The sequence below is a fragment of the Xiphophorus couchianus genome, chromosome 12 (genome assembly GCF_001444195.1).
Source record: "Xiphophorus couchianus chromosome 12, X_couchianus-1.0, whole genome shotgun sequence".
Lineage (NCBI taxonomy): Eukaryota > Metazoa > Chordata > Actinopteri > Cyprinodontiformes > Poeciliidae > Xiphophorus > Xiphophorus couchianus.
Window position 1 is genome coordinate 27,528,518 of NC_040239.1, and position 15,998 is coordinate 27,544,515.

At 40.7% G+C, this 15,998-nt stretch overlaps 1 protein-coding gene across 9 annotated transcripts in view; it reads left to right on the plus strand.

The window, feature by feature from the left end:
• Positions 1-15,998, plus strand: part of arvcfb (ARVCF delta catenin family member b) — a 243,058-nt gene that overhangs the window by 105,761 nt on the left and 121,299 nt on the right. The window contains exon 1 of one of the 9 annotated variants that reach the window (XM_028033136.1): positions 13,521-13,784. The exons of the other annotated variants lie outside the window; for them this stretch is intronic. Coding sequence (XP_027888937.1) covers positions 13,764-13,784 — 21 coding nt within the window. The 5' untranslated portion in view covers positions 13,521-13,763. Of the gene's footprint in view, positions 1-13,520; positions 13,785-15,998 lie in introns of those variants that run through there. 9 annotated transcript variants of the gene reach the window in all.

Sequence of the window (15,998 nt, forward strand, 5' to 3'; positions counted from 1 at the left end):
GCTGAGTCTGCAGCAAATAAACACGAGTCCAATTATCTTTAGCTCGTGTTAGATGGAGGCTTTCAACATATTGTTACATACTGCATTGAATACAAGACATTTTTTCTTTTCATTCTCCTCTATTCTGGTTAGTTTCTGTTGAATTATAGTACTAAACTGCACTCTAATGATACAATAGATGATATTGTGATGGTCGGACATTGTCACAGAGTGAGCAGGAATGCATAGCATTTATGTCTTTCAAAAGTATTTATACAGAGGGATTATGCGGCAGGTCAACACAAACTAATGTATAATTCCAATGGGAAAGGGGAGTAATAGACATTTTTTTAAAAATCTGAAAAAGTTTAGTGTGCATTTGTTCTCAGTTGTCTTTACTCTGACACCCCAAATTAAAAATCCAATCCAGATCTAACAAAACATGACCGTCCAGCTAATGTTGAATAAGGGAGAACAGCTCAAAGAAGACGCTATAGAAACTCATGATAATCTGGATTAGCTGGTTGTGCAGCCTGTAAAGTTGGCTGTTTTGGAATGATGGCAAGAAGAAAGCTTTTGTTTGGCCTGCAGTTTGAAAAGCCCTGGGTGCTTGGTAACTATATGAGAAGATGCTTTGGTCAAATGAGATTAAAACCGAAGCTCTGACCCAAACTTAAAAACCAGTGGAAGACTGATCTGCATCACCTTGAAGCCACCATGAAGCATGGTGGTTGCATCATCCAGCTGTGGAGAGGCTTTTTGGTAGCAGGGACAAGAAAACTGCAGGGAGATAAATGGAGGAAAATCTGTTGGATGTTGCAAAAGTCTTGAGTCTGGGATTGAGGTTCTTCTTCCAGCAGGATAATGAACCTAAGCATACAACCACAGCTACCACTGAATGGTTTGACTTAAAGCCTATTCATATGTTAGAAAGTAAAAAAACTTTACATCATATAAGCTCTCCATACAATCTGGCTAAGCTGAAGCTATCTTGGAAGGAAAAATGCAAAATGAGGAAAGCTGGTAGAAACATAACAGAAGACTTGAAGCTGTGATTGCATTGAAATATAGTTCTACACAGTACTGACTCATTAGAAAAGACGGATGAACATCACAATTTTGATTTGTATACTTAAAAAAAATCTGTGATTCTTTCTGCGTCACCATTGTGCACTACTTCCAGTTGGTCTGACCCATGAAATCCCATTAATTGTAGTTTCTGGTTGTAACATGATGAAATGTTGGAAAACTGAAGGGGCATTAACAGCTCTACACAACGCTGTATTTTACAGTGCATCAAGTGAAGATGATGTGTTGCCATCTGATGCTGAATTTGGGTTTCAGAATAAGTTCATTTCATTAGGGAATTAAGAGGTGTCGACATTTTCTCTGTACCAAAGAGCGTGATGGATTTCTGCTCCAGTTTCTAGCAGAACGCCGATCCTCATTCACCTTGACATAACACTTTATGAATACCCATCAAGGAGGAGAATTACTGTTTATTCTTCACCATTCAAGTAGGATCGTCAGGACAATGCTGTCGGAGAGTCCATTAGCTTGTCTGATGAAATTACTTGTGTAGACTCAGTGACATGGAACGATACGCCTTAGAATCTCAATCCATTGACGTCCACCAACATGTGATCACTCACACACATAGATCGCGCCTTTTTGTTGCTTAATATGAGTCTGCCCCTAGTAATTGATTTTAGCCAGAAGGAGCATTGTGATCAAGGCTATGAAAGGTCAAGTGTTGACTGGTGACCGTGTTTGGACAAAAGCAGGCAGCGCTCAGAAAATCGTGTCTGTATGGCGCTAGAAGAGTAGGTGACCTCATTCCACATGCTGGACTGCTTATCTATCCGCCTGTGGCTGCTGCCCAACACATACAAAGATACCAACTTGAGATTCATAGAAAAGAAAACGTGGGAATAATTTGTCACTTCATGGGTGTCATAAAATGTAGATGCCTTGGTCTCCGAGGGTCTGTTTAATGGGCTGCTGGTAGAGGCACATTGTGCCCTTGGTCGAATGTTATGAGGAGTTTTCAAAGGTTCTGAGCTTTACAGAGTGGGAACAGTGCAGCCTTTGATCTGTGCTGAAGATGTACAAGCCTTGGCTCTGCAATGACAACCAGCAATCGCTCAGGCCTCTCTCCCTCCCTCCACCCACTTCCATCCATACAACAACTCCCCTCCCACCACAAAGTCCTGTCTAGGAACAATGGACACAAAAGGCTGCGGGTGCTATAGCGACAGAAGATCTGTCCTTCCAATGCCAGGGCCTGGGAGCTGCTGTACCCTCGTAAATCACCTGCCTAACAATGAGCTTTAGTTTTTAGCTGACCCCCTCCCTCAGTCATCTCCTGTCTTCTCCATCAACAACTTTCTTGCCTCCTATAACTCCCCTAATCACATTAAGAAAGTGTCCCCTTTGTTTATTGTTGTATCGCTCACTGTTCCCATATCCCTCCAACAACACTTTCCCCTTGTTATAAAGCAGCCTGCCGAAGTCATCCCAACAGTGTCTTACAGTAAAATAGGCTGCTTATTGCTCTTGGTTGTATCAAATTATTTCTCACCATAGTTCAAACCTACTACAACACTTAGGAAGCAGCGTTGAACAATGAAAGACTTGTGTTAGTCTGCAAAGACGGATGCACCTGAGAAAAACAAAGTTTTATTGTAGGGTGGTTTGTCTATTAATTTGTTGGTGGACTAGTTTCTTCCCACAGCTCAATAAATTAGTGGTTCTTAAAAGCCCACTTGTACATAGTGTAATTTGCAGTGACAGTACCTCCTAGGCCAGGGCTTTTTTTTAGACTTGAGGAAAAAATAAACCAGAAAAAGTAACTGCAAACATTTAGCCAACTTGACCAATGCTAGAGGCAAAACTGGTCAATCTTTTTGTTTTGTTTTGTTTTTCAGTACCTAAAGCTATGGTGAATAGGAAGACAGTCTGGGCCAAGCAAAATAAAAAGAAGGAAGTATAACTACAATTATTTAAAGTTGGAACTTTCATGGACTGGATCTGAAGATGCTCTTCTGCCACAGTGTTGTCTGCAAAACCTCCAGAAGTTCACCAGAAGCTAAATGAACTGCAGTCACATTTGAAAGTATACTGCTCAAAAAAATAAAGGGAACACTTTAAGTGTTAAACACCTGTTTAAGTGTTCCCTTTATTTTTTTGAGCAGTGTAGTTCATACTTCAGCGCTGTAAATGACGAGGTAGGGCTGAAGAACATCATGTGGTACTACACATAGCTAAAACAGGTGAACCCCACAACGTCATTGAAACATGGATGAGTTAAGAACATGAAGTAGGTGAGGGGCAAAGTTCTCCCACACTTCAAAAACCCCTTTCAAAGACAATTCACTTCTTGGCCAATTTGACAAAACATCCCTAAGGTTGTGTGCAAACCCACCAAAACTACAGAAAAGCAAAATGGCTGCCACTACCTTACTTGCCATCCCTGATTCAACTTCAGCTCAAATCATTTTATTTCTAAGCCACCAATTCACAACACTTCACTGCAAGGTGCTTCAAAGAACTCAAGTCAATGATGGAGATGGATTCCAAGTGAAATGAGCACATTTTCAGTTGATCCAAGTTGCCAAGCGATGTGGTGAAGTTCAGTTTATTATTTAAATTGGTTAAAGCATTCAATCTGAAGAAGCCCAGCAGATTGGATCAAGTTATTGACTTGCAGCATTCAGTCCACCTGGGCCAGCATGTAGGGAATGTGGACAATTGCTTGCCCACTGTCTCTTTCCAGCAATCCCTCATATTGAGCATGCACAAAACAGCAGTGGAATGGAAACTTTCCCTTTTAACAGGTAGAAACCTCTGGCAAGTACAGCAGGAAAACATAAATTGAAAGAGAAGATGGAAAGAAAGGCTTTGTGTCCTCTTTGTTGTTTATACTCCTCTAAAGAAGCCCAAACCTTCCTCCATCAAATCAGGTCTTGTCCTAATGATGATTTACCGTCATGCCATTTTGTCACAACTGCTTAAACCTTTTATAATCTCTAAAAACATAAGCAGCATCAGTAGCTGCATGTTTTTCCTTTACGAGAATCTCTTTATGCACCAAACTAGACAATCAGTCGTGTTTAACTGGTCGCCTCAAGCTAGAACTTACAAACAGAAATGAAGATTGCTAATGTTTTTAATGGACGGCCCTGATAGTTTGGGTTTAAACTATAGCACATCTGTTAAAAATAACGTCCTTCTCCCTCACAAGACCACAGTGCCATCTGAGGAATGTGACCTGACCCTCTTCAGTGTCCGGCAGGATCGCTAAACAAGTCTGGATGACGAAAACAAAGTCAATTGAAAACAGTCTCACAACTTTATCGTTGGGCTAAGGTGTTCTTCAAAGCACTGTATTAATTAGCCCCATGAGTTTAACATATCTGTGTGACAGTTTTACTGCATGAATTACAAGCCTGTAAACGGTGAACAAAATGAGAAACAGAAGCATCAGTGCGGCTTGTTTTGGCTCTTCTTTCCACGGGTAAACTTGCACCTACTGAGCAGTGATACCAGATTCTGAGAAAGCAAACAAGACATATATGAAAAACAAGCGTTTTTCATTTTACCCCAGTGTTCACTTTGCTGGAGTTCATCTTGGAGCAAATACTACCTTAAATCCAAGTTTCTGGTAAATTCCAGCAGTCATGTAATCCAGGGAGCAGTTCTAATTAGAAAATACGGATGGATGTTTGTTTGGATGCCTGAGGCCAGATTCTTCATTTAAGGAACTTCCAACAAGCAGGTAAACTTACTAAAGGAAAACAAAAATCCCCATTAGACCCTCAGCAGAGGCAACCTTGACTCTCTCCTCGATCATTTCTGAGCAGAATTAGCTCGCATTCTTGACTCCTTTTATTGGTAACAGAAAGGATCCTTTTGGGATTCGCTGCTATTATCACATCTCCACCTGTGAGCAGTAAAGATATCATCAGCATGCGTGCCTTTAGCAGCAGAAGTGTTTTTGCAGAAGCAGGGGTCCGCTGTTAGCTTTCACATTAGAGACGCAGAGACCAAAGCCCCTATTGGCTTCGCAGCCTGGGGGGGACTGACCTTGTTGAGGTTCGGACTTGCTTCAGGCCGAGGCGCATCTCGACAGCTCGTTAAAAGGCTGTGCATCGCAGAGCCTGGAATTAACTGACCTTTGGTGTTTTATGTAACAGGGTAGCACACGTACATGCAATCTTAAAATCACACAGCTGGTCTTAAGCCGAGCCAGGTTGTAGGGTCTTCTTTATAGACTATAAACAACAACAATTATCTGTGTGTAAATCAGGACTTTCCATTGACGTAACAGTCATTTCTACTCATCCAATGTCTAGATGATCGGTTGTTGGACAATTAACTCAGTGGGTTGAGGTTTGTGATTGTATTGTAGAAGATATGCAAAGGTTTATGGGGCATGAATATTTCTGCAAGGTCCTGTAGGTCCTTGTTTCTTCTGCAAAGATTTTGTCTGAAGCTGGGGTTTTTTTTTAGCACATTGCTCTTTTGAAATGTGCTAGTCCAGTGTTTCCCAACCCTGGTCCTCAAGGCATAATGTCCTACATGTTTTAGGTATTTCCTTGCTTCAGTCCAGCTGATTTCAATTGATGACTGATTAACAGGCATTTGTTGAACTGCAATCAGATGAATCAGGCACATTAAAGCAGGGAAAACCTCTAAAACATGTAGGACATTATGCCTTGAGGACCAGGGTTGGGAAACACTGGACTAGCACATTTCAAAAGAGCAATGTGCTAAAAACCCCCAGCTTCAGACAAAATCTTTGCAGAAGAAACAAGGACCTACAGGACCTTGCAGAAATATTCATGCCCCATAAACTTTTGCATATCTTCTACAATACAATCACAAACCTTAACCCACTGAGTTAATCGTCTAACAACCGATCATTTAGACATTGGATGAGTAGAAATGACTGTTACGTCGATGGAAAGTCCTGATTTACACACAGATAATTGTTGTTTATTTCAAAAGAGACAATGTACATCACATACTGTGCCAGAGTTAGAAGCTATAGAAGCTGGGTCTCCGCTGTAGTCCATACAGATTTGTTCTATTCATACCAAATCTGGTATTCATACCAAGCAAAACTACCTCCTGTTAGAATGATCCAAACTTAGTTAAAAACATGCAAAAATACATCATCTGAAGCTAAAGGAGAGCTTTATTTAAATCAGCATGAATAACTAATTTTATTATTCTTTAGCTGTGATATTGTGGTGATGTGTGTGGGAAAAAAAACAGATTTTTCTTCATTTGAAGTTAATGTGATGACATATTCATGCCACACTGACAGATGGAAACAATGAGCATTTTAATCTTAAGTGTCTGCACTGGCATAGTATCTCATTGATCGAGTAGGACCGAAGTTTTTAAAAAATGTTAAACAAGTCTTCAATGGTTATAACAACGGCAATTAAATCAGCATTGATGCATGTTAAAAGTCCTTGACTTGTACAGAACTTGCAGGTAGTGACCCTGGGGAATAGCTCATGTAGTAAAAATGTTGAGATTGGATCACCTAATTTATTTTAATATCTGTCATCGAGGCTAGTGAATCTCAGCTCAAACTAAAAAAAAAAACAAAAAAACAAAACATATACACAGCTTTTCTAAACATGTTACAAGTTTAAGATCAAATACAGTGGACCACCGCCTATTCATGGTTAAGTATTAAAAACACAGCTAGGGAAGCTGAAATACCTGGGCATGATGCTACTCGACATGCTGTTGACTGGTGTGTTTGCAAAGCAGTCGATCCAGGAGTCCAAAGACTGGAGATCAGTAAGACTGTGGATGTTAACTTTTGTGGAAGTGCTTAAGATGGATTCCACTGTGAGTGTTGATGCATACTGAGATCATTTTGGCAGTTACAGGCAGGTACAGGTGTTTTTAGAGGGGGTCTCAAGTGTTCATGAATTTCACAGGACAGCCGTTTAGCAGAGGCACTCAGACATGTTAACGTTGGTAGTTTTACTGTGACTAAATGTGAAAAGGCACAACAGGTATAAATACATTTGTGAGGCAAAATTAGAAGCAGGAGTTTTAAATTCCTGGCACAGTTGCTGATTACGAGCAACAAAGGAATAACCTAATTCATTAGAAAAGTCTGAGTTAAGCAAAAGGAATTACTCCGAAAGTTTTGCAAAAACATGGTCTTTAGGGCATAAAACAAATGTTTAACTTGCATAATTTTAACATACCCTTCAGCGGTAATCCATCAAGATTATAGAGACTCCATAACAGGGAGAGGTGTCTAAAATAAATTCCGTGTGTGCCATAACGTCAGATAAGCTCTCATTGTGTGTGTTTGTGCCTCACTGTTACTCCTTGTTACGCAAGGGAAAAAAAAAAAATCTAATCTTGTTATGGGTGTACGACAAATCTTGATGTGCAAATATATTTTTGCAATATAAAAACTGAAAATAGAGCCACCACTGATGTGAAGTGTTGGCGTTTAAATAGAGTTTTATCCCCTGAAATTAAGCTAAAATTGCCTTTTCGGAAGACAAAAGCCGCTAATAGATGGGACCACAATCCTCTGCGATGCTGACGAGCCAGTTTTTTCGAGTGGAAAATAAAACATGATGGTAAAAGTCATTAGATAAGGGCTTTTTTTCTTACTTTCTTTCTGACTGTGTCATTGTTAGAATAAGAAGCAGTCAGACAAAGCAGATAATCTTTCTCTGGAGGCTCTCGCAATTGTAAATAACTCTGGTCTTGTGACCTGAACACAGTGCAGTGATTGTTTCAGAGAAGATGGAGCAGCAAAGGCCAGTGTTGTCGTCGTCTTTACTTTTCAGAACCCTTCTTTGTATTTGGTCGGATATTTTTTTAACCTCATGGTTAGACCGCAACAGCCAGAATAAGCGGCGCCTTCTCGGCAATGAAAGCGATTTGGAATTAAACTACACTGTCGAGACTGATTACAATATCCACATTGTTGTATGTGGTAACCATGCAGCACAATTTGTGTTGGTTTTTTGTCCTTTTTCCTCTCAAACTTCTTTTCCTCCATCCTTCTGCACATCTGCCGTCATTAACGGAAGCGGAAAACCTGATGTTAACAGATGTAGCTTCACTGGAGGTGTCTGGCTGTCAGCTCGCGTCTTGTTGCTGAACATTAACCTTTCTACCATCTGTTTCACACCATACATCTCGACAGCGTACAGCAGATTGCAAAGGCTTTCGTTCCAGCTCCAGCAAAATTCATGCACCCTTACTTTCGTACCACTTCTGTTACCGGGCAAGACTGAAAATTTTTTTTTTTCCCTTCCTGTTCCTACTCTCTTGCTAATTCCTGGAACAGATGAAATAACGGAAACTGTAAGAAAGATCTATTTCAGTCACTCGGTGTATTTAAACATTCTTTTCAGCTCAATTTAGTGCACTAAAATCCAATTAGTGCCTCTGAAAATATTTTTGAGCTTTTTCGTGTCTCGCTCGGTCACATTCCAGCCACGAACTCCAATGTATATTAAGGGATTTGCTTTGGTAAAGAAACATGAAGTAGATGAAATGGAAGGTATGGAAGAGGATTGGGGCCACCGAAAATAAAAAATCATTTTAAAAAGTCTGCTGTTTTTCTCTGAATTCTGAGTTTAATTGACCATCTAAAAAAATAAATCACTTCAATCGGACATGTTCTTCCAGAAACTAAGCTCTCCTCCTGCACAAACTCGCATCTCAGCCATTGAAGCTGGTTGCTCCCCGGTGTCCAGGTGCTGCCTTAAAGTCAGATTTCTGAGGACAAAAATCCTAATTTTGAGATTAAAGTCATAATTCAAAGGGAAAATTGGAATGAAGAGAAAAAAAAACTGAGAACAAAGTCAAAACTCTGAAGAATGCATTTACATCAAAACTGTAACCTGTTTGAAAGTGTGCCAAGTAGAAAGCCATTGTTGGATAAGACCCAGATAAAAAGAAATCCTGATTGCCATAAACCATATAGGGAACATAGCTAACATGTGGGAAGAACGCTGCTTCGGTCAAATGAGCTCAAAATGTAACTTTACGGCTGACATGCTAAGCCCTGCATGTGTCAGATTCCTGTGGCGTGGCAAGCGTTTATAAAACGTAGGGGGAATGTGGGTCGTCTGGATGGTGGCTGAATGGGCCGCATCAGTTATCTCAGGTATAGCAGGTGCTGTAACTTCTTCTGTGTATATGCTGCTACACAGAAGTCTCTGGAAATACTGAGATTGAAAGCTTAGAGTATATTTGGGTGAGGACTGTTTTCTGATCGATTGGTCTTACTCAGCTCTGGGGAGCTTTCATCCTCAGCTGAGTTCTTTGGCCCTTCCTTAACCAATTCATCTTCATCCTTATCATGTCTGACTTCTTCCTCACTCTGTTCTTCCTCTCTTCCATCCAGTTGTTTACATTTATTCTTTCTGTTTCTTACTGTTACTGTCTGGCAACAGGACAGTGTTAGCAGCACAGGGGTTGCAAGAAATAGTACTTATTCATGCTTACATCTACAAAAACAACACAAAACTCTTTGTGGTGAATATGTGCTACTCTTCCTGCTGAATGTGTGCTCCTGAAGCAGCTCAGACAGATTATGCTGGGGAGAACGACTTTGGCCCGACGCCTGTCATATCTGTCAACCTAGCTACTTCACCTCAGTGATAAACACAGTTAGAGAGGTAGTGGCCAATCAACAGCCCATCTTGCAGACACTGAGTGACGGCAGTATAATTTTTTATTTTTTTTTAAAGACTTGAGACTGGCAGAGCGGTTCATCTTCTATCCAAACTCAAAATGTACAAGTAAAGCAACAAAGGAAACGTACTGCATACATGAGAAAATGTGGAAAAAATACTGGGCTTATGGATATTTTGCAAGGCACCACAAGGATGCACATTCGTATGTTGCCCGTAAGAAGATAAGGACTCGTACATGAGGTTGCATGATGTAACCTGATGGGTTTCTCACCCTATTCTTTACAGTTGTGCATAAAGAGTTGAGTATTCATGTGACTTAACATACTGTATATGCTTTCAGTGTCCTCTCTTCCTCCCTTCATATAGTGAAAATTCAGGCTGTGTTGACAAAAGCTTCTTGGAGGAAAGATGAGACCAGACAAGCCTTTCCTTTAAGCCTGTGCTCTAAAAGAGAACAGAGATCGTCAAAAGAATTGCAACAATGTAAAACACATCGATATCAAAAGAAATAATATGTAAATATTTTAGCACTTAAGAGTCCTGCATAAGCTATTGGGGATGTTTTAAATTCATTTGTTGGAGGCCCTGTGGATCCCAATCACAGCTTTCTGCTGATTTTGGCTGATTGCGACTTTGAAACATTCCTTTATGTAATTTGAGTTTTCAGATGATGAATCCTGACGGTTCTGTTGACCCATTGACTTTTCTGCTTGTAAGTTGAGGGCCATATCTCTACTTTTTGGATTGTAGCAGGGGTTTCATAGTTAAATACCACTCCACTACAAACTATGTACATTATCTTTGGTTTCAAACCCTAAATTTATTACATGGTAGTATCAGTTTCCTCCAAAAGACGTCGAGTAAGTTCAGATAGCTCCACCTCATAACAAAATGTAACATAATCTTGGTGTGCAGAGACACTTTCAGATGGGCAATACAACAAAGACACAGAGGCTTCCCTCACAACTCAGGAAAAAGGTTCTGAAGAGTCAAAGATTAGACTTGGATTGTAAAAGTAAAACCCTCAAGAAAGGAAGGAAGGAAGCAAGGAAGGATGCCACAGGAAAGGTCAAAGGATCTGTAGCAGCAAATGGTCTGTCCTTACGACAATCTACAGATCTAGACTTCAGGTCACAACAAACGGCTTAGAAAACCAACCCACGCCACTAAAAACACAGTAAAATATATTTATAGTACAAGCGTCTGTAGCCACTTAGTTCAAAGCAGTAGACAAAGAACCCGGCGTCTACATGTGGAAAAATAATAGACTGCAAAACCCAACATTTAGAAAAAGGAGATGGGCATTTCTAAAGTACACATGTGCAGATTAATAGGGAATCCAGAGAGCAATGCTGCTCCTTGCATCTGTTCTCATCAGTATTGCCCTGGGTACATAATGGATTTTTAAACAGTTATGAAAATCACTCTGTGTTTAAGTGGCACAAATGGAAAGCGATACTGTAAATTGCATAAAAGAAAGGACTTTAGGGGGCGGGCGGTGGTGGCGCAGGGGGTTAGCACGCCCCACGTTTGGAGGCCTTTGACTCCCGGTCCCGGCGACCTTTGCCGCATGTGCCCCCCCCCCCCCCCACCCCTTTTCTCTCCTCGCCCTCTTTCCTCGTCCTCTTTCCTGTCTGCCTACTGTCGCAAAAAATACGAGCCACTAGCGCCGCAAAAACTCTTCGGAGAAAAAAGTGGAAAAAAAGAAAAAAGAAAGGACTTTAGCTAAGGGTACGAGGGTTGCTTTATTAAAATGCTCCTCTGCTGTACTGCTGTCGAATTCCTGTTGCTGTTGTCGAAAGCAAAGAGATCTAAATGTAATGGTGCATGGTGAGCCAGGGCTTTCATTAGGAAGAAATGAAGCTGTAACATCCTGGGACCTAAAACAGTGCTGCCAAGCTCGTGGAATGTGAAACCTCAGCCGTTTCCCCCCCCTCCTCTGTTTGCCATTTTCTTTGTTTTCGTCTTAGACCCGTCATCCTTTCTGCTCGCTCTCCTGTCTTTTCAACCGTCGCCTCAGAGTTGTCTTTAGTTGAGCTTCCACCGGCATTATTAGATTAACATTCCTGCTCGGTCTCGGTCACAGGCACAGTTATTTGAATGTGAATTCTGTCACGTACATCCGAGCGCTCCCTTATATCAAGTGCAGCGAGAAGAGAGTCTCAAAGAGGTTTTGAGAAAAGGAGCTGTGTGTGTGGAGGGTGTAAAAATTTGCAGAGTAGCTCGTGGGATGCCTTCGATTCAATAGGGGCAACTTTTGTTTTGTGTGCGAGCCCCAGTCCCTCTCCCCCTATTCTTTTTTCTCCTCTCTCTCCGTCTGTGCCAACAAGGGGGAGGGGTTGGCGGTCTGACAGACCGAGGCAACTGGAGAGCAAAGAGGGAGCTGTTCCCACCCCACTTGATGCCAGAGCTAGAGGGGAAAGACATTTACCCAATCGGAGAAAGCTGCTACATTCCCATTCTCTGGGAGTCCTCTGTTCTCCCAACCTCAGAGGTGTTTCTTCCTTCCATGCCCAACTTTTCCGGTTGTGTCCGGGTCCAGATCCAGCCTCATATCTTTAACCTAGAGCCCGTTTTTGTTTGGAAAAGGAAAGGCTCTTACGCCGCCTTCGGTGTCTCATCAATTCACACATGAATAAAACATCTCTGTCAAATTAGAAATCCCTGTTCTTTCTCAGCTCTGTCTGACCTGCCACAGACAGAATTACATTAGAGCGAGGAGATTTTTCTTTCAAAATAAAAGCATTTAGTTGAAAGAAGCAGATGACGATTTGCGTGGTGCCTGAAAGACACAGCAAAAAATGTTTATTAAAGCAAAAATACATAGGGTAAATTCATGCAAATTGTCCTAAATACCAGTATTTACGAATTAAATATTACACATATTATGTAGGACATTCTTGTAAGCTGCATGTTTCTAGTGTTGTAGTACACCAACTATTTTTGCAGATTTTGGCGCTCTGATCTGTAACAGATCTTCATTGGTATATTCTTGCAATTTTGCCTGGCTGTAGTAGTTTTATACATATAAACTATATTTGAGTATTATAAATTAATTAAAAATCTATTGTAGCATAAGGTAAAGTTAATTTAAAAGCATGGGTATGTTAGAATAGTGACTACAACATTTGCATTGTTTTAATTTAAAAAAGGGTGGATTGACACTCTGCATGGGATTTGAAATATTATATGTATAAACGTTTTTGTTGCAGTAAAACAAAATTACATTAATACTGGTCTTATAAGTATTTTTGCTGGTCCCTAACACAGTACCGTAATTAAATATAGAAAATATATGGAAAAAACTTTAAATTATGCAACATAGTAAGTGATTCTTGTCCTCAACGAATCCATTACTTTGAAAAGTTTTGCTGCAAACCATTTCATTAGTATAATTTGTGTGCAGTTTCTAGTTTCAACTCAGACCCAAGGATTTCGTTTCAAAAACAAAAATTACTTTTTATATTCTTTGACATTTTTTTTAGCTGTCAGTAGGTGATTCCCAAATATTATGCTTTAATCTTTACAAAGGAAAAAGATGTCAAACCTTGGAAAAAGATTTCATGCCTTCGCTTTTTCCGTTTCAAAACTATTCAGACGCTTGAGGTACAAAATGTCTAAAGCACTATTGGACTATTTATGTAGTTTTACAAAGCCCAATAAAGTGGAAAAAAAGGCAAATTCATTCTCGTACTACGCTGATGGTTTATTTATGGCTCCTGTTCTAGGTTAGGCGCATCATATTCGCAAAGTTCTCCTTTCATAAACCCGCGTCGTACTTTATTTTGAAAAAGCACCGCCTCACTTCCTGTGCCTGTGCGGCTAACAGCAGGCTGCTTCACGCAGCTGAGCAGAGGATGGCTGCCTGCGTCTGAGCTGCTGCTGCCTCTGCGCTCACAGAGGGAAAACTCAGCGTAAATAAACAAGATAAACGTGACGAGTCGGAGAAGAGAGGAGGGAGAGGAGAACTTTTTCGAGAGGAGGACATATTTCTCACGCTGTTTCCCTGGAGGTTTCTATTTTATATCTTTTCATTGAAATACACCTTCAAAAAAAAAAAAATCGAACGGGGGATTTTGGACCATGCCCGCTGAAGTAAAACAGGTTAGTGTCTGCCGCTCTCATTGTACCTCCAGCCTAATTGTTTTCCTTCTTAATTGTTTAGACTGCACCGGGGCTGCTCACGTTTTTATCCTCCAGTCTCCAAGTTCCCGTTTTTTTATTTTATTTTATGCGTTTCCCCCTCCTCACACTCCACAGCTGAGAGATAATGAGATTTGTGGATGTCTTACAGGGGTAGCAGCATGCATAGTGCAACGCTTACACACATACAGAGCGACTGCGCATCCATTCATAATGTACATAAGTGTGCGCTGGTCTTTTTTTTATAATAAACTGTTTGCTTGGATAATTATATAAATAGCCATCTCCATACATGTTTAGCAGCAGGGTGTGTGTGTGTGTGTGTGTGTGATTACTGTGAGTTTATGTGTGCCCTGACATCTTCAGAGGCTCAAACGTGTCATTGGCTCCTATAGAAGGATGGGGGAATGCTGTGAAAAATAGTTTCTTCAAGGCTCTGAATGAGCCCAGCTTGGGATTTATTGCTCACAGACTGTTGTACCAAACGTGTGAGAACTCCTTTTGTCTCCCACTTGCACAGATACCACGGGAATGTGCCATTTTTTTCCCTTCTCCTTCTTGCCACAGTGAGTTTGTTACCATGTCTGTGTGTGGGCGTGTGCGTACTAGGGCATGATGTGCATACATCACTGGAAGCAGTTTCCTCTGTTTGAAGAGCATCCACAAGGCAGCCTACACCATCTCACTCTTCTCTTTTGCCGCCAAGCTTGGCAGCGCTCAGCGAAGTTGACTCTGAAGTTTAAAAAAAAGGAAGAAATGGAGAGAGCGAGAGAATGTATGATTGAATAAGGTCAAGTTGTCATGCGGGGTGAGAGGGGCGGAGATGCCGAGCTCCTGTTTGACAGATAAAAACATTCTGTCAGCTTGCGCTGATAATGACTCTTTAACAGATGCTTCTGTGGTTGAGTGTTACCTGATGGCCGGCGGATAAGCTGGCCTTTTCTCACCTACAAACTCTTTGCTCTTTTTCGCCTCCAGGGCATTTTGAGGGCATTTTGATAAGTTTCAAGTCTGGACTCGAGTGAGTGCAGAATGAACTGAAGGTGTGGGAAAAGGTGGGCTGTGTTAGGACACAGGCTGGGATCATGTGAATGAGACCAGAAGCACGTCAATCTTCAGCTGTGTCTTAGAGCGGGTCAGGTCCGGCTGTGTCCGTGACCCTCCACTCCCAACGACTCAGATTGTATTCATGCTTCTTGCCCAGAGCAGCTTTGTGGTGTGACCTTTTCAACTCCGATGTACATTCTTCAGCTGGACCAGAGCTGCAGTCCACAGTCTCTTGGAAAGGCCTCAATACTCCTTGTACTTTTTCTTTTTCACATTACAGACACAAAATTCTACTTGTTTTATTGTAGGTTTTTTTTTTCTTCTAATTGAACGACATGTGCAAACTACTACATTATTGTGATGTAAAAAATGTATATTTTTTATGAATATAAATGTGAAAAGTGTAGGTATCATCCCCTACATGACTCAACGTGTCTCCAGCATCTAGAGACTGAACATTTTTGGCCAGTCAGTCAGATTGGATGATCAGCATGCAATCTAAAAAAAAAAAATTACACCTGTTTTTATGCATTTCTGAGCACCACAACAATAAAAGAATATTTAACAAATAATTTCAGTCTCTTTCAGTGATAGATTGGAGGGCTACAGTTGTAATGACATGCATTTAGAATCCCACCAACAAAACCAGCTGCAAGTAGCTAAAATTCATGAGTCCTTGAAACATCCTCTAGAGACAATTATAACTGCCTATTTTGACAGTTCAAAACACCAAATATACCATAATATCCATCATTTCTCACAGTGGAAACAGTTTAAGTGCTACCACAGAAATAAATTTTATCAGTCTTCTTTATCTCCACTCTTTTGAGTATAGCCAACTCACGCCAATAAATGGCTCTCCTGGATTGGCTGCTTTGCAAATGCCAGCCAATAGTCGTCATAATAGCAGTAATCGAGTTGTTTCCTTTTCTTATGAATATTTTAGATATGCGCTATGAAAAGATCCATGAAGATTCAGATTTTCCACAAATAATTTGGAGCACCTCGAATAAGTGAATTCACAAATACTAATGCGCAGATAGGAGGGAGTCTGCTGTACTCCTAAACTGCAAGGAATTTCAAATGTAATCAAGTGAATATTTGTTGATTCTTTTATTGACTCGACAG